The sequence below is a fragment of the Gymnoscopelus microlampas genome, assembly GCF_963454915.1.
Source record: "Gymnoscopelus microlampas genome assembly, chromosome: 15".
Taxonomy (NCBI): Eukaryota; Metazoa; Chordata; class Actinopteri; order Myctophiformes; family Myctophidae; genus Gymnoscopelus; species Gymnoscopelus microlampas.
In genome coordinates, this window is record NC_139952.1 from 24,237,729 (window position 1) to 24,262,109 (window position 24,381).

General features: G+C 43.6%; 1 protein-coding gene across 1 annotated transcript; it reads left to right on the forward strand.

The window, feature by feature from the left end:
* Window positions 1-6,449: 6,449 nt before the first annotated feature.
* LOC311061705 (sodium-dependent neutral amino acid transporter B(0)AT1-like) lies at window positions 6,450-24,236 on the forward strand (the record flags this gene model as incomplete). Its single annotated transcript, XM_084080394.1, has 12 exons — window positions 6,450-6,645; window positions 17,492-17,632; window positions 18,277-18,414; window positions 19,380-19,561; window positions 20,349-20,459; window positions 20,967-21,079; window positions 21,233-21,361; window positions 21,578-21,734; window positions 22,238-22,442; window positions 22,925-23,084; window positions 23,507-23,669; window positions 24,039-24,236. The coding sequence occupies 12 exons, from the start codon at window positions 6,450-6,452 to the stop codon at window positions 24,234-24,236; spliced, it is 1,893 nt and encodes a 630-aa protein (XP_083936520.1).
* Between the last annotated feature and the right edge of the window lie 145 nt (window positions 24,237-24,381).

Consider the following 24,381-nt stretch of genomic DNA (forward strand, 5'->3'; position numbering starts at 1 on the left):
GCATGCCCTCTTTAAATGGCCTGGGAGGCCTGTGTTTCCATGTCAGCAGGGAAGGACGCTGTGGAAGGACGCATTCGCCACCTGTAGGAGGGTGGAGGCAGTGACGAACGAAGATGGGTCCATCGGTTATGTGTGGCCGGTCGGCCGGCGGAAGATTCGAATCCCCGCGCAGAGTGAAGTGATGATCTGGGGCCGCGCTTGGAGAGGGCCAAATGGAGCGGACTACGAGGCCTTGATGGAAGCCTTGCCGGATGGAAAAGATTTGGGAGTGGCCCGTGCCCTCGTCACGGTGCGCCACGGACGTGTTCCCATACGAGTGTGCAACCCACACGCATATAGTCTGGTCCTGGACCGCCACCAGAAGCTGGGGAGGCTGTACCCGGTGGAAGAAGCGGATGTCCGAGGCGGCAGGGACCTGAGCCTGTCCCTGGGGACCGACGGAGAGGTGGAAGTGGCCGTAATCAGTGTGGAAGATGATGGACCACTGAAGACCCTGCCCGAAGAGATGGAAGTGTTGACGGAGCGTGATGACCTGCCGGAGGCGCAGAAGAGAGAGTTACACGAGATGTTGTGTCGGTGGAAGAAGGTGTTCGCCATCCATGACGAGGATTTCGGACGGACGGACGTCGTGCAACACCAGATACCGACCGGAGACGCGGCACCCATACGAGAGCGACACCGGCCGTTGCCGCCCTCCATGTACCGGGAGATGAAGACCCTCCTGAATGAGATGCTGGAGAAGGGAGTCATCAAGGAGAGTTGCAGTCCGTGGGCGGCACCTATCGTACTGGTCAAGAAGAAAGATGGCAGCTGGAGGTTCTGCGTCGACTACAGGAAACTTAACGCCGTGACGCACAAGGACGCCTTCCCCCTACCCAGGATAGAAGAGACGCTCACCAGCCTGACGAAGGCGCAATGGTTCTCCACGTTAGACCTGGCCAGCGGGTATTGGCAAGTAGGAATGGATCCCCGGGACCGGGAGAAGACCGCCTTTACGACCCCGCTGGGCCTGTTCGAGTTTCAACGCATGCCGTTCGGGCTTTGTAATGCGCCCGCGACGTTCCAGAGGCTGATGCAGCAGTGTCTGAGTGGTCAGGTGACAGAATCCTTGCTGGTATATCTTGATGACATTATAGTATATTCACCTGACTTCTCCTCTCATCTACAGCACCTCGAGCTCGTCTTCCAACGCCTGTGGAGACATGGACTGAAGCTGCGGTTAGACAAATGCAAACTTCTGCGGAGGGAAGTGCAATTTCTGGGCCATGTCGTGGACAAAGAGGGAGTGCGGCCCGATCCGGAGAAAGTGGTGGCAGTGCGGGACTGGACACCACCCTCAACGGTCCGCGAGGTCCGCGCGTTTCTAGGTCTAGCGGGTTACTATAGGCGTTTCGTGTCCTCTTTTGCTGCTATAGCACGACCCTTAAACAACTTATTGATAGGAATCCCAAATGACGTAAAATCCCACCAGTGTAAAGTCGAGTGGACTTCGGAGTGCCAGCGGGCGTTTGATGCGTTAAAGAGTGCCCTCACACAAGCCCCGGTGTTAGCGTATGCGGATTATACACAGCCTTTTGTGGTTTACACTGATGCGAGTGGCCGTGGGTTGGGAGCGGTTCTAGCCCAGGTCCAAGACGGTCACGAACGTGTAATAGCTTATGCAAGCCGCAGTCTCCACCCGACCGAGCAGAATGACGCAAATTATAGCTCGTTCAAATTGGAGCTTTTGGCCCTTAAATGGGCCGTGACCGAGAAGTTTAAAGATTATCTCACTGGCGCTCGATTCACAATATTCACGGACAATAACCCTGTTGCGCATCTCCAAACGGCTAGATTGGGAGCTGTGGAACAACGGTGGGCTGCTCAACTTGCGTCGTTTACTTTCGACATCAAGTATCGACCGGGCAAAAACAACGCCAACGCTGATGCCCTATCGCGGTTCCCAGTGCAGCCTGTAGATGTGGCGGCTGTACAATCGACGCCAGCAGCCCGGGAGGATGAGTGGAGAGAGACGCAGGATCGGGATCCAGATGTGCAGGTGGTGAAGAGGTGCGTGGAACGGGGGAGAGCCCCTAATATGGTGGAGAGGAAGAATTGGACTCGGGGAGCGCGGCAACTGTTACGCCAGTGGAACAAACTGATTATACGAAATCATGTGTTATATAGGAAGGTGACCGATCCTTATACCAAAGAACAATACTCACAGATCATTTGTCCAGGTTCACGCAGAGAGGAGGTATGGAGAGGAATCCACACGGCCGCGGCGCATGCTGGGTTGGAGAGGACCTTGGCCCAGCTGCGACGTCGGTTCTATTGGCCAGGCATGGAGGGAGCGGTGCGTCAGTTACAACAGGGTTGTGTCGCCTGCAGCCTGCAGAGGAACAGGTCAGAGCCTCGGGCCCCCTTACAACCCTTTGAAGTCTCATATCCACTAGAAGTAATAGCCATTGATTTCCTCACATTAGGTAGGCCTGCTGATGCGTGGCAAAACATTCTGGTAGCTACTGACTTATTCACCCGTTATAGTTGGGCTATTGCCACCCGAGACCAGACTGCGCACACCACTGTCCGTGCGTTATGGACGCATATTATCCAGCCGTTCGGCTGTCCGGCCCGGTTCCACTCAGATCGAGGCCCCAACTTCGAGTCCGAGTTAATGCACCATTTATGTCAGACTTATGGTATTGCAAAAAGTCGCACCACTCCGTACCACCCGGCTGGGAACGGTGGAGTGGAACGATTTAATCAGACATTACTGAACATGTTGCGATCACTAGACACTGATAAACAAGGAAGATGGAATGAGCACTTACCCGAGTTAGTTCATGCTTATAACAACACGATCCATAGTGCTACGGGTTATGCCCCCGCCTACTTAATGTTTGGCCGACATTTGAGGCGCCCTATAGATGTCCAGTTAGGAGTGCAGTCAGCGCAAGAGCGCATGGGAGTGGGTGGCTGGGTACAGGACCACCAACAGAGAATGGCGACAGCTTATAGGACCGCAGGGGAGAGGATGGGAGAAACGGCCAAGAGGAGAAAGCAGGTTTATGACCGTAGGGCCGGTATTACACCCCTATTACCAGGAGAGAGAGTGTGGATTCGAAATAGGAAGAGAGATGGCCAGGGGAAATTGAGTACGTGGTGGGACCCCGAGCCTTACGCAGTGATGGAACAGGTGGGAGCTACGGGGTTGGTGTACCGAGTCAGACCCGAGAAGGGGGGGCGAGAAAAGACCATACATAGAAATGCGTTGAAAGTGTGTGTAGCCCCCAGGTCGCCCCACGAGGACCCCCCAGCTGTAGTGCAGCCCGAGCAGGTAGAAGCAACAACGCCGCAGTATTATGGGTTTCTCTCCGTCCCGAGAGCACCAGATGAGCCACGGCGCTCGGGAAGAGCAAATATAGGCCAGCCACCCCAGAGGTATGGACATGATTAGGGACAGTTGCAGGGACTGGCAACGGAAAAGTGGGGGGGGATGTGACAGGGTCAAAGCAGGGGGGTGAAACCAAATTGTAACATTTTTTTATTGATGATGAAAAACCTGTATTACGCACTTAAAAACATCATTCTCTTAACTATATTTCTGCACTGCATGTTTTATGGTTGACAATGTATTTCCCCCCGGTCCCCGAGCCACTTGACATTGGACTCCCCTATAGGCTGTGTGACATTGGCCTTGTGACAGCGGACGGCCAATGTCCCCAGGTCACGCTGGTGGCAGAGCGAATGAGGGCGGAGTAGGGTGTGGCCCACCTTATTCAAAAGTGAGCGCGAGCCACTTGGACAGCAGAGAGACAGGCATACAGGGCAGTGTGGAAGTGACAGCCAGAAGGGACGGTTGTGCACAGGAGGAGCAGACATACCACGGAGCAGAGGTGGGGAATACAGATCGCGGCACGTACCAAGCCACCAGCAGCGGACGGTGAGCAGACGGCGCAGTAGCAGCAGAGACGGGGAGGACAGACAGACGAACCAAGGAACGGAGGAGAGGTCCAGTGGCGATAACGTTGCGCGCTTCACACCCTCAAAGCCAGACGTACAGTCTGGCGGGCGAGTAAGTGTCCTTCTATGCAACGTTACCTTTATAAACCCACGGTCCTAAACCTCATATGTGAAATATACCTGAACAGATGAACTGGTTCTAGTTTCTATGATTGCAGGCAATACGCACGAAGACAAGAAGAGACAGTGATTCCTGGCCTAAACCCCCGCTCCAGTTAAACCCCATATAAGGACATTCCCACCTTTTGCATTGAACCGTGATGAGTATATGACATATAGCAATTGAATTGGCACTTGGCACTTTACTGCTTCAGTAATAGTTGGCACTTTAACGCTAAATTCATTATTTATTTGCTATAGTTTGCACAAGCCCTGTCTGTTTTTAGTGTTTGGTGATTGTCTGTATTCCTGTATTTTAGTTAGTTAGTGGGCGCATTAGGAGGTTGAGGTTTTAGAATTAGTGTTATATTTTGTTTATGCTTTTCAATATTTTATGGCTTATAGACGCCACTGTATTAGCTTAATAAAATAGATTACCTTTTTATACAAACCTGTTTCCGTCCAGCTTTCTCCAAGGGATATGTGTTGAAGTGTTGTTCTCATTTAAAAGTATTGTACTTACCTGGGTAAACTCGAACCTGTGAATAGCCTAAGAAAGAGTGTTACAGAGGACCCTACCTCTTAAATAAAAAGGTGGCGTAGTCTTGCAGTACCTAACAAACAGTATTATTCTCACAGTAATTACGCACCCCGCACTTTACCGTGCAACTGATATTTTATTGTTGTGAGTTTAATGTGTATTGTTATTTATTTATTATTGAGACAAAGTAAAGAGTGTCAGCATTCTAAAAAGAAGTGGCAAGTTACATGTGACAACCTGGCCACCGTCACAAAACCATTCATAATTCAAGCTCTTGTGCACGCATAGAAACAAAAACATTTTGCCTGGATATTGTAGTTCACAAATTAAGTGTTCCTTTTGCACAACTTACCCCAGTGTGGGGTAGGTTGATCATGCAAGATGAATTAAAATCAATGAAAAACACAGCAGTTTCCTGAAACACACCACCTCCATGGCTTTCGGTAGGTTTCTCAGACACTCCGGGACACAGTCAGCCCTCAGGTACCATGTAGATGGTTTATTGTAGAGGGCAAGATGGTGCAAATCAAAGCAGATGGAAAATGCTGCCATCAGGACAGAGGCTCTCTCTGTTAATTGTGTGTAAGGACGGATGACTGATATCCTCTGTATATCTTGATGCCTAAGACTTCACCCACCCTAGTGTGTGTTTGTGTGTCTGTCCCGGTCTGTCTGTCTGTCTGTCTGTCTGTCTGTCTGTCTGTCTGTCTGTCTGTCTGTCTGTCTGTCTGTCTGTCTGTCTGTCTGTCTGTCCTGGTCTGTCCTGGTCTGTCCTGGTCTGTCTGTCTGTCTGTCCTGGTCTGTCTGTCTGTCTATCTGTCCGTAACACCATCCAACCGATTGATCTCAAACTTAGAGTGTGTCCCAGATAACCGGAACGTGTGCAGTGCTGAGTGGCAATGCAGTTGGACCAATGGTTTGCGGCAGAGTGTTCAATATAACCATTCATGTATGCCCATGTACGTCATCAACACGACATCAGGGATCCCCGTACCTCCATATTTAGTTGATTGGTCATATGTTCGTTGGTACCGCACGTGGTACATTCCTGACATGCATGGCCCTCGAGTAGGCCTAGTTGTAACTAGAAAATGTGCTCCTCGGAGCACAAGTCTCCGCCAGCAAATATTGATTAATCCTGTCTAAGCTATCTATATTACGTATTGTGATGACACCAGTGTGTCTACATAATGTATTGCTCCGCCATTTCTCAGCCATTTCGTGATTATTCCTGTCTTACCTCACTTTGAAAGAGACACAGACTCTTTCAAAGTGACACATCTATTTATAGGCCGCTATATGTCATGCGTCTCACTAGCCAATCAGAGCACACTCTTTCAACGTATTGTCATGTGTCACGTGAGGCTTGACCAATGTTAGCTTGGCCGAGGGGGGGGGACGGAAAGTGAAAACATAGTCTCCTGGCGGAGACAACAATAAATCCAGTTGGTCAAATGAGCCCAAAAGACCACTAAAAGTCTAAATCAATCTATTTGATGTAAGTAGAAACAATCTCATCTTTTGTAGAAATTGTCGCCCAGTCATTAGGTTTATTCATTATTATAAAGTGTTTATCTGTTTTAAACTCTGGACTTAGAACCTGTGAAGAGCTGTTGAATGGCACGTGAAGTAAGTGAAGGAAGGGGTTAATGTGTGAGGTTGCAGGAGGAGAAAAGATAAAAAACGGTTATATCTACTCCTTCAGTCATGCAAGTGAAAGTGCGAGAGTGACTGGGTTTCAGATACTGCACTACCTACAGTAACTCTGCATTCAGTCTCACTGACTGAGGTGGATCGCTGCACAATGAAACTGGTGTTTCCAAATCCGGGTCTTGATGACCGAATCCCCTCTCATCAGGAGCTGGAGGAGCTGGAAAAAGAAGACACTGACAGGATGAAATGGGACAACAAAGCACAGTACATCCTCACCTGTGTGGGCTTCTGCGTAGGGCTGGGCAACGTGTGGCGCTTCCCTTACCTGTGCCAATCCCATGGAGGAGGTAAGATGGCATTGGAGAGGTAGTGGGAGGAATCTGTTAAGCTGTCAAAGCATATAGTGTCATAAAAATAATCATCACATGCAAGGCTAGAATAGATATACATACTTAATCCTCTTCATCCCAAAAGGGACATAAGCCTTCGAAATTAGCAATGCCAATTATGATGTGATACATTAATGTCCACCAATTGGTTTACATGTCAGCAGAGATTTTGCAACGCCTCCAATGGCTAATCATTGGATGATAAAATGCTAAAACACCCAATAATACTTTTTTTTTGTTACATTCAACTTCCAACACAACCTAGAAGACATTATTTTGTGCCTTGGGCATGATGAATCTTTGACATATTCATTGACACACAGGACTGGAAATACCTACAAGTGGTAAGGTGTTAAGGACATTCCAGTGTTACAAGAGTCGGACAAACATTTTAGATGGCAGCCTGTATTGGTGACTTCAGTTTAGAGCTGTCAGGAAATAATGCTACTGCTTATTCCAATCATGATGAGTAAAAATAAAACGATTGTGTTCAAGTATATCTGTGATATATTGTATAATTGGTCATTTCAGTAAGTTATTCATGCATGGCTTCCTTGTATCCTCCCAACAAATATGGAACTAGACTGTACAGGTACTGTATCACACCACCATTGTTTAGTCTTATCAGCTAATGGTGGTGGTAAAAGACCCTAAAGTTTATCTTTCATCTAAAATAGTTAATAACCATGTGCGAATATCCACATTATTTAGTGTGAAGGGAATGTGGAGCCGTGGTCACACGGGCTAACACGTGACCCTCTCACACCTTGAAAAAAAAAGGGGGGGGGGGTGTGCCTTGCTTTTATTCATAGACTACAGCTCTGCCTTCAACACCATCACCCCCACCAGGCTGGCCAGCAAAGTAAAGAGTAAAGACCTGCCTGGGTCCTGGACTTGTTAACTGCATGGCAGACCACAGGTAGTCAGGGTGGGCAGTCAAACTTCAAACTCCCTCAGCATAGCAGCTCCACAGGGATGTGTACTGAGCCCTCTGCTGTACTGCTACAAAAACAGCTTGGTGGGCCTGATATCAAACGACGAGGAAAGGGCCTACCCAGAGCAGGTGGGAAATATGTCACAGTGGTGCCAGGAAAACTGCATCTCCCTGAACTTAAAAACTAAGGAAATGATTGTGGACTTCTGCAAGAAAAGGCAGAGGTCATACATGCCACTCTGGATCGATGGGACACCAGTGGAGAGAGTAAGAAGCTTCAAGTACATTGGTGTGCACATCGCTGACCTGGAGCTGACCTGGAGAGTAAGCACACAGAGTCTGTGGCAAAGAAGGCGAGGCAGTGCCTATATCTCAGACAACTAAGGAAATTCGATGTGTCACAGAACATCTTGGAGTCCTTCTACCACCCAGAGCTTAGTATGGAAATAGACACTCTTGGGACCTGCGATTCCTTACTGACGCCAATGTTGGATTTATATGACGGCAGATGCCTGAGGATAATAATAATAATAGATATAATGTAATAACTTATAGGTGACTTTGAGAGACTGTCCTAGTGGCAGATTTCAGATTAACAGAATTCAGCTATTTAAAGTTTTTCACTTTTAATAACTGAATTTTGGCCTACAACACTGTGTAGGATAATCCAGGATTCCTCCACTTTTCAGGAGCTTTTATCATACCCTACCTAATCCTGTTGGTTCTGGAGGGGACACCTCTCCTACTGTTAGAGTTTGCCATAGGACAGCGTCTCAGAAAGGGCAGTGTGGGAGTGTGGCGGGCCATCCATCCTTGCTTGACTGGTGTTGGTAAGTAGCTAAACGTCAATCATATAATACACTAATCATAAAAGCACAACAATGGCCTTATACAGACATACAAAGCCAACATATTATAATTTATGCTTAATACTCTATACAGTATAAATCCGGCTAGGATATGATTCTAAAGTCAAAGGTGCACCCATCACTCAGGTATAGCCTCGATGCTGGCATCCTTCCTGGTTGGAATATACTACAACACCATCATGGCCTGGACCATCTGGTATCTTTTCAACTCTTTTCAGGACTCCGTTCCTTGGTCCCAGTGTCCATCCAATGACAACGGGACAGGTAATTGAATATACAGTACATAAATTATTTCTTTAGGAGATGCTGTCCGAAGTAGACTGTATTTGTTTTTATGTTATGCTACTATAGCAGACAGTATTTGTCATCACACAGGTCTTTTGCCCGAGTGTGAGCAGAGCTCTCCGACAGATTACTTTTGGTACAGAGTGACTTTGAACAGTTCAGCATCTATATCAAATTCTGGAGGCTTGCAGTGGTGGATAGTGCTGTGTCTCGTGTGCGCTTGGACGGTCCTCTATGTCTGTTGCATCAGAGGCATCAGTACAACAGGCAAGGTCAGTTAAGTTCTCTGTCATCTGCATGAATGATTAGATGATACACCCATTCTATTACTACGACTAGTCATACTGTAGTCATCCATGTCCACTTCTGTTTCTTCCTTCTTATGACCTCAGGCAGTTTACATCACATCCACCCTGCCTTATGTTGTGCTGACCATCTTCCTGATCCGAGGGCTAACTCTAAAAGGCGCCTTCAGTGGAATCACGTTTCTCTTCACCCCAGATGTATGGTTTGAAAGCTCTTGAAAGTAGATTGTCTGCCGTACATATTCTCTAATTTCCACCTTAATCCAGAGCAACGTTTTGTATGCCTTCAGATAGATGAACTGATAAATCCAACAACTTGGATGGACGCAGGTGCACAGGTTTTCTATTCATTCAGTTTGGCATGGGGTGGTCTCATCTCCTTCTCCAGCTACAATCCTATTCAGTAAGAGATGCACATCGCTGTACTGTTTTATGACCATAGAGTCATTTCTAAGTATGAAGGATTTCAAAAGACTGATGATAGCCACACTCTATCTACCTAAAATTATGTTCCTAGTCTTATTATTTTACCCTTATTCTTACTAGCAACAACTGCAAGCAAGACGCTTTGATCCTGTCTGTCGTCACTGGATGCACCTCTATCTATGCCGCCACGGTCATCTACTCTATCATCGGATTTAGGGCCACAGAGAATTATGATGACTGTATTGAAGGGTGAGTTAAAACAAAATCACATACAGCCTCACACTGTCACACCATGTGCAGCTGAAAGTCTTTCAAACACTTCAAGGTTTTGAGATATAGTTTAAGAGGTTCCCAATAGCTTGTATCGAGTGCTGAATCCAAGATCTGAAACCAGGCTATGGTTCCCAGTGTTCTAGTGAACGCTAGAATAGAATTTAAGGCATCATGCAGTACATCTTTGATGCAATGGCTACTAAACAATAGACAATATAATTTTTGGGGGTAACACAATTTTGTTCTCTCCAGGAACATAATGGCGCTGTTGAATGGATTTGATCTTGCTGAGGGCAGCATCACTCCAGACAATTACGAGACTGTTTTGAACCATCTGAACGGCTCCGATCCAGATGTTGTTCACAGACTGAACATTAAAACCTGTGACTTGCAGAAGCTACTCAGTGAGGTAACCACTGTTATCCTACATTATCCCTACATTATGGTAATTAAAATGTGTATTTTTGCATATCTTTCCTAGGTACACATAAACACAATTCCCTACATAGCCTAGATATTGTATTAGAGAGGTCTCACCGCAGTGTCAACTGCAGTGCAGCATCACTGGAAAACTTTGGGGTCAGTGCCTTGCTCAAGGGCACTTTTTGCTTGAGTTAGTAGCACTCCATTCACCCCCTCCATTCACCAGCTTACAGCTGGATTACACCCTCCTGTCAGTGCCAGGGAGTGAGCCAGCAACCTGTGTCAATGGTCAGCCTCCCTATGAATATCAAGGCCAAGCTGCAGCTCCCTAATTCTTATTTTCTTTTACTATGTGAATTGTAACTGTGTTTCTCCAGGGTGTGGAGGGAACAGGTCTGGCATTCATTGTATTCACAGAGGCCATCGCCAAGATGCCCATCTCTCCTCTCTGGTCCGTTCTGTTTTTCACCATGCTCTTCTGTCTGGGGTTGTCCACCATGTTTGGTAACATCGAGGGAGTTGTGGTTCCCTTACAAGACCTAAACTTATTTCCCCGAAAGTGGACCCGAGAAGTTTTAACTGGTGAGTGTTTTAGCTTATCCCAGTATCTAAGATCAACTAACCATCAAATACACTGGAGTCAAATTGTTGATTTGCGTGCGTGTGCGTGTATGTGTGTGTGTGTCAGGTATAACATGCATCGTGAGCTTCATCATTGCCCTCCTGTTTGCTCAGCAGTCAGGGAATTACTGGCTTGCTCTCTTTGACAAATTTGCTGGCTCCATCCCCCTTCTGACCATCGCCTTCTTTGAGATGATATCTGTTGTCTATGTCTATGGCATAGAAAGGTTAGTGGTTTCAATTGGTACTGTATGTCGCAAGGACTTCCTCTTCTTGCGTAGTGTCTTCATTTTGTGCAATCCACTGCAAACAATCTTTTAAATTACCTGCATGGCAATGATTCAGGTTTTTCATTTATTTGTTAAAAATGATAATGATAATGATAATGATAATGATAATGATAATGATAATGATAATGATAATATTCATTAATAAATAAATATTGGTTCTCAGATTCAATTGCGACATGGAATTCATGGTTGGACATAAGCCCGGCATCTACTGGCAGGCCACATGGAGGGTCATCAGTCCACTCATCATCCTTGTCATCTTCCTGTTCTACCTGGTAACCGAATTTCAAGAGGAGCTCAGCTACCTGGTCTGGGACCCCAACTCTGTAAGCTAATGAAAATATTTTACATTGTTTCCTGATCCTGTTTTTGTGTTTTTCCTCCTTTCCCTTTCAACCTTCTTGTCAGCTGCTTTGTTTTGCTCTTATAATTATCTTCATGACCTGAGGATGTTATTCCTCTACAATTCTATATCTTATCACATACCCAGCCTTTAGTTGCCCTTGGTGAGGGGAATGATAAAAGAACAGAGAGTCATATCAGCTGTGGGGCTGATAACTGTTAACGACGGTGCGATAGAATTCACAGCTGAGGAGACAATGGACTTGATTTATGGTGTGTGAAGGAACCTAAAAACAGAGCAGAAAACAGCTACTGTAGCGACCTTCGACGGTTCAACAATATGCCATTAGGACCTGTCACGCTCTCAGCCAACTCCCTGCAGGACTACGTTTCCTTCGCCAGGGCAGTTCCTGGGGGTAGTCGATTGTAATGTAATGTTACTATGTGAAATTACAGCGCTCGGGTGGCGCAGTGGTAAAGTCCCTGCCCCTTGGTTGTGGATTCGAATCCACCGTGGTGCATCCGGCTTTGTCGGGCGTCTGTGTCAACATAATCTCTCAAGAACAGATCCATCGCTGCACTTGAATCTGTCGGGAGCCGTGTTGAGAACTCATGCACATTGGTTACAAGTGGGTGTGCCATCAGATCAGGAAGCAGGCAAGGGGCAACGATGAATGCAGGGATGATCATTTAATGATCATCCCTGCATTCATGGTTGCCCCTTGCATCCAACCTCGGGCCCAGCTGCATCAGCCTGCGGTCCTCAGTGGGATAACCTCGAGCAACATGTCCGGGTGATAATCTATACCAGTGGTTCCCATACTGGGGGCTGGGACCCCCAGGGGGGTCCATCAATTATTTTGGGGGTTCCCCAGATGATTAGCTTAAAGTGCAACATTTCTCACTCAACAGTAAACAAACCAACACAGTATAGTACGTGTACACAAGGTATCTGCACATTTCTTAAGTGACAATTTAAGGACTTTTAAGACCTTTTAATATCAGATTAGCCAATTGACAAATATTACGTAAGAAAGAGGCAAACATTGTGAAAATGGACGATCTACAACCTCACACTCGCAGTGCGAGGCATTGTGAGCTTGTAGTTCGGCTATTTTCACTAACCACTCAGCTATGCGGGCGGCCATAGCTGAGTGGTTAGTGAGCCCGCCTAGGGTGACAGAGGCCATGGTTGCCCCAGGTTCGATTCCAGGCCAGGCCAGCATGTGTGGCGATGAAATGAAATGTGTCCCTGAGCAAGACTCTTAACCCCTAATTGCTCACAGGTTCTCATTGGAAACAAGACCGCAAGGACTTTCATGAACGACCTGTTAAAAGGAATTATCCTTAACCTTTTATGGAACCGAGTCAAATTAAATGTAATGCCTACAATTCCAAGTGCTTGTCAGAGTGGGGGGGTCCAGTTCAAATATAATTATTTCGGGGGGTCACGCCACGGCCTGAAAAGTTTGGGAATACTTGATCTATAGCATGCCAGCTGGTTAACCACCTATTTTACACAATTTTTCTAAATCTTTCAAAATGTCCCCACAATTTTCCCAAACTCCAAAATGTGTAGATCTGCTATTTTCTTTCTGTCTAATGTACTGTATAATGATATGCTCAAAATAGGGATGCCAGGGTTAAAGTGGTTAACCATCATGTACGCCTTTGTCAATAGTGCTTACTGTACATGCTCAATGTGCTCATTATATTTCTGGATGGATTTTAGGAGGAATTCCCCTCTCTGGCATCAGTACCATACCCACCATGGATAAATGTGATCATCTTTATTTTGGCGGGGATCCCAAGTCTTGCAATCCCTGGATATGCCTTATGTTACTTCCTCTTTGTCTATTTTCACAACAGACAGAAATGATCATGTTTTATAGTTTACAAATTAAAACATTATTATTGAAGTTGTCAAGCATTGAAGCATCATTGTTAAATGTCTCTTCCCAAGACCCATAGACCTAGAGTATTAAATAAAAACTTGGTGAAGCAAGCTGACAGATTAATTACATTTTCAGTAGAATTGCTAAAAGACATCCATTCTTTTGTGCCTCCGGCAAAAAAAAGGATGACTTCAAATACAGTATCAGTCATTCATTGACACTCCAAGTTGTATCAATGATTCATAGAGTAAAGAGTGTGTTTAGATAATGTCTAAACCATGGTATCATATATGTGTTAGAAACAGAGGCAACCTTAGCTTAACCTGACCTCATATGGATTGTTTGAAGCTGAATGTCAAGGTTTCTTTCAAATGTTTTGCGTCAATATATTTTTCCCAGGCTGTGCTTTTGCTGATATTGAGAAAAGAAAAGGATACTAACATTAATCTTGAATCTTAATCTGAGCACCTAATCCACTTAAACCCTTTCATACTTAGTTGACCGGAGTCCCTCAGGGGTCTATACTTGATTCCCTCCCTTTTCCCTCTACACCAAATCTCTTTACCCAATAATAGCTGATCTACAGGGATTGGGATTTTGTTGGTCAAAAAGAGGATACATCCTACAATAGTAAAAAGAAAGTACATAAATATGAATGAATAAAACATATTGCACATTTTGCCCAATGTTTGCCTATTATGATATCCCCAGTGACGTTATAGGGTTCATGTGGTTAAAATAACTAAGGATGTTGTAAGAAACACTATCATGAGATCATGACAAGCTAAATTGTTGATCTTCAAATAACGTGTGGCTGTAATTATAATGATTGGCTTTCAATTTCACATTAACTACTGTAGTACCCCCATTCCAACCTTCATTCCATTTAATGTAAGCACACAACTACAGTATGTCTATTTAGAAATTCAATCCATAATGAAGCCCAAATGCTGTTAATGGTTACACCTTTTACTGACATACTGTATGATGTCATGAGCTGGGTTTTGAATTAGTTCCTGTATTCCTCCACCCTCTCAGTCAGGGACACACAGTAACCTGTGATATATCACATTTAGTAAATGCAATATTCTCACAGGTATCTGAATGCATGTTCCACAATGTCTATTGCACTAATAATATGTCGTGTACCTATTCAGGATATGTACTGTACCTGCGTAAATTATGTTTTGCTTCATGTTGGGTTGTTTGTCACATTTTTTTTATAACTGTACTGTACTTGGAATTATTGAAAATAAAGTGTTTTCCTATCTGTCTGAATCTGACTGTTGTGTGTAATATTTGTATATATTGCAATGATTCACATGATGGTATAAAACCAAACCAGACCCTTGTGTAGCATTTTGATAGACAATATAATGCTGCCCCCTGCAGGCCCTTTGGCAGAGAGCTGCACATTACTGCAAAACACACACACACACACGCACACGCACACGCACACGCACGCGCGCACACACGCACGCACGCACGCACTCACTCACTCACTCACTCACTCACACACTCACTCACTCACTCACTCTCACGCATGCACGCACGCACGCACGCACGCACGCACGCACACACACACACACACACACACACACACACACAGTAAAGTGACCAAATAACCAAATGGAACTCTAAGGGTCCATTTGGTTACATTTGTACACTTAAAAGTAAAATTGAGACTGAGGATTTTACTGTGTATGTTCTTTCAGAGATGGTTATCTTCCAGGTTCAACAGATTCTTGGAATAACACATGAAGTTCACCTGGCCGGCCCCCACATACTGGCAGGTCACTAGTTCATTAGTCAATAGTCCCCTAATCATCATCATTCATCAATCGTTATCTTAATTCTCTTCTACCTAGTGAGCAAAGTCCAAGCGGTGCTCACCTGCAATACCTGGTAAGGCATAAGGCATAGTTTGGTAAGGCATAGTTTATATCTTATTAATATATTTAAATTATTATTTCAAAAGATAAAAAAAAACATTAAAACAGAAATTCTAAGTAACATATCAACAAGCTCACAACACATTGTGATGTGTTGTGGGCTTGTAGATTCTTATTTTTTCACTATTGTTGAAGTAGAGCTTAAGTGATTAATTTATAATGTTGTTTTGTACGTTTGGGTGCCGGAGAGACACTAAACTTCTCTTTTGCATCTCGAGCTAAAACGTTTGGGAACCACTGCAAACTAGTCCTTTGTTCTGACAGTGTTCCTCTGCTTGTTGTATAGATTCTGTGTAACTACCTTTAATTTTTGCCGTCATGTGTGCCAATGGTCATGAATGCCAATCAGTGTAATTATACACAGGTGCATAATATGGTTATAAGGTTTTGTATTACTAAAGATTCAATATTGGGTTTACATTTCTATACCTTTTACTTTGCTGGGTTTATCAATGCTGTGTAGATTAATGTCAATGTTAACTCCAATAGTATTATGATTGTTTTTATTGATACAATATACTGTACATCATCACAGCATGTTGGAAGGAAAACTATGATACTTTATCTCAAGGTGAATTGTCTTTAACTGCCAGAGGAGTGCCAGAGGAATTGCTTCCTCTGGTTCCAGTATCACATGTTGTCAATGTGAGGATACCCCAGTCTCTAAATATCTGTCCCTAAATATGCCTTGTATTTGTTAATTATCCACTGTTAAAAGAAGAAAATAGTATCTTGGATCCACAATAAGCTAAGGCAGTATTTGTGAGGTATACAGTAGGCTACATAGTGTAAACTAGTTCATAAGTTTCCTACTGATGCTTTATGGCTCTCTGAGGCATTGTCTCCATGCTCATGTTTGGTACAGTGCCAGTGTACAGCATAGCTGCATACAGTATTGCAATGAATAATCTTTTCAAAATGTTTTACAACACAGTTAATTATTTTGTATTTGTATATAGTTATGTATCCACACAAATGTTGCCTTAGCCATTGTCTTTAAAAAATATATTTTTAAATTCTCAATAAAAATATTTTACAATCAAAAGATAAGTGCCCTTATGCCAATGGTCAATTCATGACGGCTTCTGGGTGCATTGCAAAGCTTCTGTCCGGTTATCCATTAAGCTGATTGGTGGTACAGTTTTCTTGGTAGATTTCCACTGTGTTGACACTGAGACAAATCTCTCTTCTACTTATCTGCTTCTAGAACCCAGGTCACATAACAGCAGTCCGGCAGAAGGCATAGAATGGATGATCTCGGAGTGTCCAAGAAGGTAACGGAGAGACCTAAGTGGGCCAACAAGACCCAGTACCTGTTGTCCTGCATTGGCTTTGCTGTGGGAGTGGGCAATGTGTGGCGTTTTCCTTACTTTTGCCAGATCCATGGAGGAGGTGAGATGCTATCTATTGTATTAGTATCATCTAGTAGCATCTTGGTGTCATTTGATGTACTTTGAGAACTATTCAAATGCTTTGAAATGTTGGCAGTGAAACTGTGTACCTGTGTATGTACCCACTTTAAACATTAAGAACTGATGATGTCATTTGTTTAGTAATATCACTTTACAGTAGCCGCAAAGTGCATTCTTTTGACATGCATATAGGTCCTTCTACACTTGGCTCTGGGAAAGGGCACAGATTTCCATTTTTAGCTCAGTGATTGCATAACTGTATTATATTCTGTTAATCAGTGACCAACAAAAGACAATATAGCCAGTGTCATTACAGAATAGTGACATAAAATTTGATATGCATTAGGCCACAGACCCCCATTTATGTTTATCTCTGAGACCCTAATCTACATAGTAAAATCCCAGTGTACAAATAGAACCAAATGGGTCCAGTTGGTCATTTAGCTGGGGGACTCTCTGGAACCCCCTGAAGTGCCCCGGTGGTCTTTTTAAATCTATTCTGAGGAAGGCTGAGGCCGAAACACGTCAAGTGCTCTAAATAAATAAGAATGTTTATCTGAGCCAGTCTTGCATCCTTCAGTTATATTTGTATCCGAGCACCCACTGCCTAGACAAAAAGGACGTCCAGAGGAAGCGCGTCTGCTTTTTTTTCTTACGTGCCCCTGGTGGTCCTCAGGCCCCACGCTGAGAAGCAGTGCAGTAGTCCGGATTATGTTGAAAGATGTCCAACAACTTGCCGCAACATCTTCATCATCAATTCACTGTTCTGTCTCTCAGGTGCCTTCCTCATCCCCTATCTGATAGCGTTGGTATTTGAGGGTCTTCCTCTGCTCTACCTGGAGCTGGCAATAGGACAGAAGCTGAGAAAGGGCAGCGTCGGCGTCTGGCACACCATCTCACCATATCTGGGTGGAGTCGGTACGTCAAAATGTTTGTAAGAGTTTGTGTGTACAGTGTGTGTTAATGGATGCTGTGGAATGAGCTTCTGTGCGAATGAAACTGTAGATAGACAAATAGACAATTCAATGTGTACACAGCAACCTGTATGTAACATTATGTGTTGCCAATCAGAGTTAAATTAACACTCAAGATGTTTGCAGTATTAGTTGCTGACTGTATTAAACACACCATACAAAATGAAAGAGTGAGTGGCTGGCTGGTAGAGTGGGTGTCTATAGGAATCAGGAGGTTTCTGGTTTGATTAAAGTGTCTGTGTGCAAGACACTGAACCCATAATTGAATAATTGCCTTGCATGCATCCAACGTTGATGTGTAAATGGTAGAATGTAGTGCACTATAGCACTTGGGAGAAAGCAGAAAGGCTATAGAAATGCACCATTTACATAGCTGAGTGAGAGGTCATCTGGGAATCAGAAGGTCACCAGATGGATCCTTGGCAAGACAATTAACCACTAACTGTTCCCTGGGCGGCATTTTTAATGGCAACCACTGCTCCTAATAGTTAGGATGGGAATTGCAGAGGAAGAATCTCACATACTGTATGTGCAAATGTACTTGACAAATAGGCTACCCCAACAACAACAACAACTTTCTTTGTTTAGGTGTTGCCTCCCTGGTGGTCTCCTTTCTGGTGTGTTTGTTCTATAACACTATCATGGCCTGGGTCATGTGGTACTTCTTCAACTCCTTCCAGGACCCCTTGCCTTGGAGCCAGTGTCCCCTCAATGACAATCACACAGGTGGGCAGGAATATACTATACATACAGTATGTGTATAAAGTATATTCAACCAATTGTTCTTTTGTTGTTGTTATGACATGCCCACTTTTCAACATTCAAATCAAATTCCTCCCAATGTTATCCTTTCCTGTTTCACTTGGAAATATGTAAATACAGATTACTCAGAATTATTGTTTGTTTGTTGTTTAGGCAGTTTTTGTTTTATTCAGAGAGACAGGAACAATTGAACACAACAGGTCTCCAGTCAGAATCGAACCAGGATTGCATTGACAATATGTGCTCAATGACTGTCAGGTCACCTACTGGCACACTGTGTCTATGCTATGAGTAATTCAACAATAATAGGTAACGTGTTAGAATAACTATCCCTTATGAACAGTTAATGAGTTATTAATTACTTTTTAAATGTTTGTTAATAGTTAATAAACTTAAAACTATGCCTTGCAAATAGATAGTGAACAAGCTTTAACTTTATTAGTTGATTAACATCTTTCAGCAGCCTGCAAGTAAGGCCTCTCTGCTACCAACTCCTCCTATCATCAGTACTGGAAAAGGCAACAGCAGAGCCTACTTATCTAGTCAGGCTCCTACTACAAAATATTTACAACAAAGACATGTTGCGAAGAACAAAAACAAAAGAAACTCCCAAAAGTATATACACTAAAACACAAAAATGGCCCGGACCGATGACCTAGTGGTCCGGGCACCTAGGCTCTAATGTAGCCTGACAGTGCATCGCTGGTTCGAGTCTCGTTACTGACTATCTTTACTGCATGTCTCTCCCCATGTCTCTCTCCCTGTTTCCCGTCCATCTCCACTTTCCACTATAAATAGAGGCAGTAAAGCCCAAGAAAATATCACAAAACAAAGAAAACCCTACAAAAATTAGTAACAAATATTCCCAAAAACACACACACGCACACAAACAACCATTGTTTATCTTATCTGTTTACGTTTACGATCAGCCTATGTAAAGGAATGTGTGGACAGCACCTCAGTTAACTACTTCTGGTACCGGAAGACTCTGAACATCACTCCTAACGTTGAGACCAGCGGCTCACTGCAGTGGTGGATGGTGGTGAGCCTGGGGGCCGCCTGGTGTCTGGTCTACATCTGCTTCATCAAGGGCATCGAGACCATTGGCAAGGTGTGTGTAACAGATCAATCAATGTCCGGGCTTAACCCAATAAGACCTGAGCCTGATTCTACAAATGCCTTCTAAATTTCTTCAAGATGTTTGAGAAAACGCAAAAGTCTAAAATGACACAGACGCTTTCCCGGTTTTAAATTATAACGATTATGGGTCAATTTCCCACTGAATCCACTAATTTACCGCTTCACCTAAAAGTACAAGTAGCCTACACTATAATGCTATTTATCCATTTGCAGCTCTGAGAGGGTACATCACCATCAGGATTTTACAGTGTACTTATTAAATGCCATTATGCTACCTGGCACTACCTGAATTGTTCTGTTGTTAAAATTAGATCAACCAAGAAGTGTGTATAGTTGAGCTGTGTAGCTCTTCTCTGACCTTGACCTTGACCCTTGACTGCCATATTGTGCCATATGACATATACTGAGTTAGAGATAGAATATATGAAGTGTCATTGTGCTGTAACATGATGATCAGTATTGAGTCATTGTGGAACATATTCCAGTACTACGTTAGTTCTACAGTCTTTTTGTGGTTCAAATGATAAGCCCTAAGAAATACTGTCTGGCCTGAATAGATGGATTCAACTAAACAAACAATGTATGTTCTTAATAACTACCCCTCATTCTCTCCCACCCTCTCTCCAAAGTACAGTGGAAATGCTGAAGGAATAATCATAACAAATCAAAATAAAACATACACTGAAGCAATGTTTGAATTGATTTCACATCAACATACTGGAAAGAGAGCCTTGGACTCATTCATAATATTTCTCCAGGCTGTATACGTGACAGTGACGTTCCCTTACCTGGTGCTGACTATCTTCCTGGTGCGTGCCCTCACTCTGCCAGGAGCTACTGACGGACTCATCTACCTCTTCACACCTGAGGCAAGTCCATTCAATCATTAACCCATTAAGACCTGAAGCCGATTCTACAAATCTTCTAATTCCCAACAGTATTCTGAAAAACGTATGTTTCCATATCAGTGGTTCTCAAACGTTTTCATGTCAAGGACCCCAAAAATGATATGTATTTGGCCGCCGACCCCCATTTCAAAATATTTTGTTCCAGGGACGCCCAGAAGCAAAGATTTGAGTTACAAATGTTCGCTTTAAAAATATAAATATTCAAAGATTTGCACAAAAAATAGCAGATCTACAAGCTCATGTAGCATGAGCTTGTATATCTGTTATTTTTGAATAGCCAAAGAAATCTTAACATGGCACAGATGCGTTCCCAGTCTTATAGGGGCAGGAAACCCTAGACTGATTTTGTAGTTTTCTGGTTAAGTGGTTATATTTTCCAAAGTTTACTCGATGAGATGTTTTGGCTTGGGACTTTTAGGGTGAAGATGGTTTACATTTGCCTCTCCTTCATTGTTTTTTTCTCCTCAGTGGGAGACTCTGAAGAACCCCCAAGTGTGGCTGGATGCTTCCACTCAGATCTTCTTCTCTCTCTCAATTGCCTTTGGTGGTCTAATAGTGTTCTCCAGCTACAATCCTCCAGAGTAGGTCTCCAATGGGAACTATCTCCAAATTGTGCATTTAACAATGTGATTGTACTGACTTCCTGTAAAAACACCGTACACCTTTAGTAGCATGAATTACACCCAATTCTGTTTTTGAATGATTTTTTGTTCTTTTTACATTTCCTCTGCCAGTAATGATTGTGAGAGGGATACAATTGTGGTTGGTCTGGTTAACAGTGGTACATCTCTCTATGCATGCCTCTCTGTCTTCGCCATCCTGGGATTTAAAGCCAACAATAACTACAACACCTGTATGAATGGGTATGTACTGCATTGTGCTGTATCTACTGTGTGTACATGTGTGCCTATGTGCGTGCGTACCTTTGTTTGTGCGTGCGTGCACGGGTGTATGTGCATTTCATAAAATTGCTTATAGACATGGTGTTAAGTTTTGCCTCACAATCATCATTGGAAATGTGATAATTAAGACAATTCTGAACTCTTGGACACCTCTTCAGAAGTCTTTCTTATCTGCAGGAACATCTTGGCTCTAACCAATGAGTTTGATATTGAGGAGCACAACATAGCATTTGACAACTATAGTGAATGGCATGAACATCTGAATGGGACATTTCATGACCGGGTCTCCAGTTTGAACCTGAAGCCCTGCAATCTGAAAACATTCCTTGACCAGGTATTGTTGCCATGGTGTAATTTGAAAGGTTCTGATGAATTAATTTGAACTCTACATTTTACTATGCCAAAATGTAAGATTTTCACTGAGTTCCATGGTGTTTTAGACTGAATGTGGTGGGGTTGGCAAAAAAAAAAAAAAAAAAAAAAACAGACCAAGACTTGTCAAGAACCATACAGTATTGGCCTAGGCAAGGTCTAGGCACCCTTGGTTGAAATCCCTTAACAGACAGCGTGCCGCGGGTTCGCGTCCCGTTCCCGACGGCCTTTGCTGCGTGTCTTCCCCCATCTCTCTCCCCATTTCCTGTCAGACTACTTTCTCTGTCCCTCTCCAAATAAAGCAATAAAAGCCCCAAAAAAAATCTTAAAAAAAAAAAAAAAGAACCATACAGTATTAAATTATTCAACAAGATGTTCAGTCATCGTACCTCAAAGTGCATCAAATACTGGTTCAAAATGTACCATATGTTCAGTCTTCATGCATCTCTTATTGTCTTCCTCTAGAGCGCATCAGGTACTGGCCTTGCATTTATTGTGTTCACTGAGGCCGTGATGGCGATGCCAGGCTCTCAGGTCTGGGCCGTGCTGTTCTTCGTCATGCTCATCAGTTTGGGTCTCTCCACCATGTTTGGCACCCTTGAGGGCGTCCTCAATCCCCTCATTGAACTACACATGGTGCCCAAGTGGATTCCTACAGAGCTCTTCACAGGTGCCTATTTGAATTTGGCCTCTTGATACAAACTGTCCCACTGTGTCAGGTATACAATATAAAGATCCACATTCATAGCACAGCGTATGTTTGGAGGTTTAGTTTGCCAAGAATCTTGAAGCTATTTCCAGTCCCCACAGACTATCAACATCGATTAGCCAAATGGCTAGTTTTCTAATCACTGTGGAACTGATGTGGAGGACATCATTATGGCATAAATATAACTGACCTCTGAAACTAATCATTACCATCATGTTTTAAAAAATGTTTGTAAAAGACTAAATAACCGCCAAATCCAATTCATTAGCAATTAACTAACTCAAAATTTCACTTAAAATATTAACAAATAAGATTATCGTTCTCCTTGTCAAATCCCCATTACGATATTAATCTAAACCAAACCACTGTCTAAATATTATTTGATAGTTGTGCATGTTGCAGTCAGATTACAATCCTTCTTTCTCTTTTTCTTTGTGTTGCAGCATTAATATGTCTGCTGTGCTTCCTGCTGTCTCTGCTCTTCACCATGGGATCAGGGAACTACTGGCTAGAGATCTTTAATCACTATGTGGGCTCTGTTCCCTTCCTTCTCATTGCTTTCTTTGAAGTCATTGGAGTGGTCTACATCTATGGACTCAAGCGGTAACTCATTTTATATCTCAGTGGTTCCCAAATGGTGTGCCCGATCAGCACACAATTGTGTGCCATGAGACAAGTCCAGGTGTGCATTGGCATGCTTGTGTGCATTTGTGTGACAACCAGACGTTATTATTGCAACAAATATATATATATACAACAAGTTACCACAAAAAAATCAATACTTTGTGCACGCTCATTCCAAAATACAGAGGCAAATTTTACACTCAGCATGTCTTTATAAGTGCAATTTTAAAATGTAAATCTATTTGTTTTATTATTTCAAAAACATGTCATAGCTATGAAAACAGGTGTTCCTTGAGATTTTGACTTGCCCATTGGTGTGCCTTGGGCACAAAACGTTTGAAAACCACTGGTATATACATACAATTGACTGCTGGAGTTGTGTGTTTGCTTCTGCTTTCTAGCTTCAGCGATGACCTCTATATCATGACAGGGAAGAGGCCCAACATCTTCTGGAGGGCTTGCTGGGCGGTCATCAGTCCTCTGATGCTCCTGGTGGTATTTGTTGCTTATGTTGCTGTTCAAGCAGGGAAGCGTCCCACCTACTCTGCATGGGACCCTAACAATGTAAGTAGTCTATATCGTCACTGGCAGGCGGAAACCTTATATACCTGCATGTCCAAAACGGTCTCTTTTCCTGTGTTCCAATGCATGCAATGCATCACACAGTTATTATTTAGTCACACGCTCTTGTTAATACTTTTCCTTGGTTAAATATGTATAAACCCACAGACAGACATGAACCTCTTTCAACATGGTGTCCCTATTTTGGGCATGTCATTATGACAAAGTATAAAATTTGCAATTGATTTGTGGGGGAAGAAATATACTGTGTATGTAAATACTACAGTATGTACATGCATGTTTCAGTCTAATATGTGACTTGTGTGCTATTTAGTCTGTTAATTTATCTCTATCCCTTCTCTTTCCCCACAGGAGGATTTCCCCCAAACAAATGTTACACCTTACCCAGACTGGGTGTTTGCCATTATTATCCTCCTCTCTGCCGTTCCTGTGCTTCCCATACCCCTGGTAGCTCTCTATCATCTCATCCGCTCTGGGACTGGTAGGACTCGGAGGTCCTCAAATGTCCCCAACCCTCACGCCAATAATGGTTATGTAGTGGACGCATAGTTTAAGACCGAAACTAGTTTAGGTCGCCTAAACTTTAGGTGACCAAAAGACTTGTGTAGAGACATTCTGTGGCAAGGATATGTCCCGTCAGTATCTCTTCGACTGGAGAATCCTTTACGAGGCATCCACAGTACATTCTCAATCG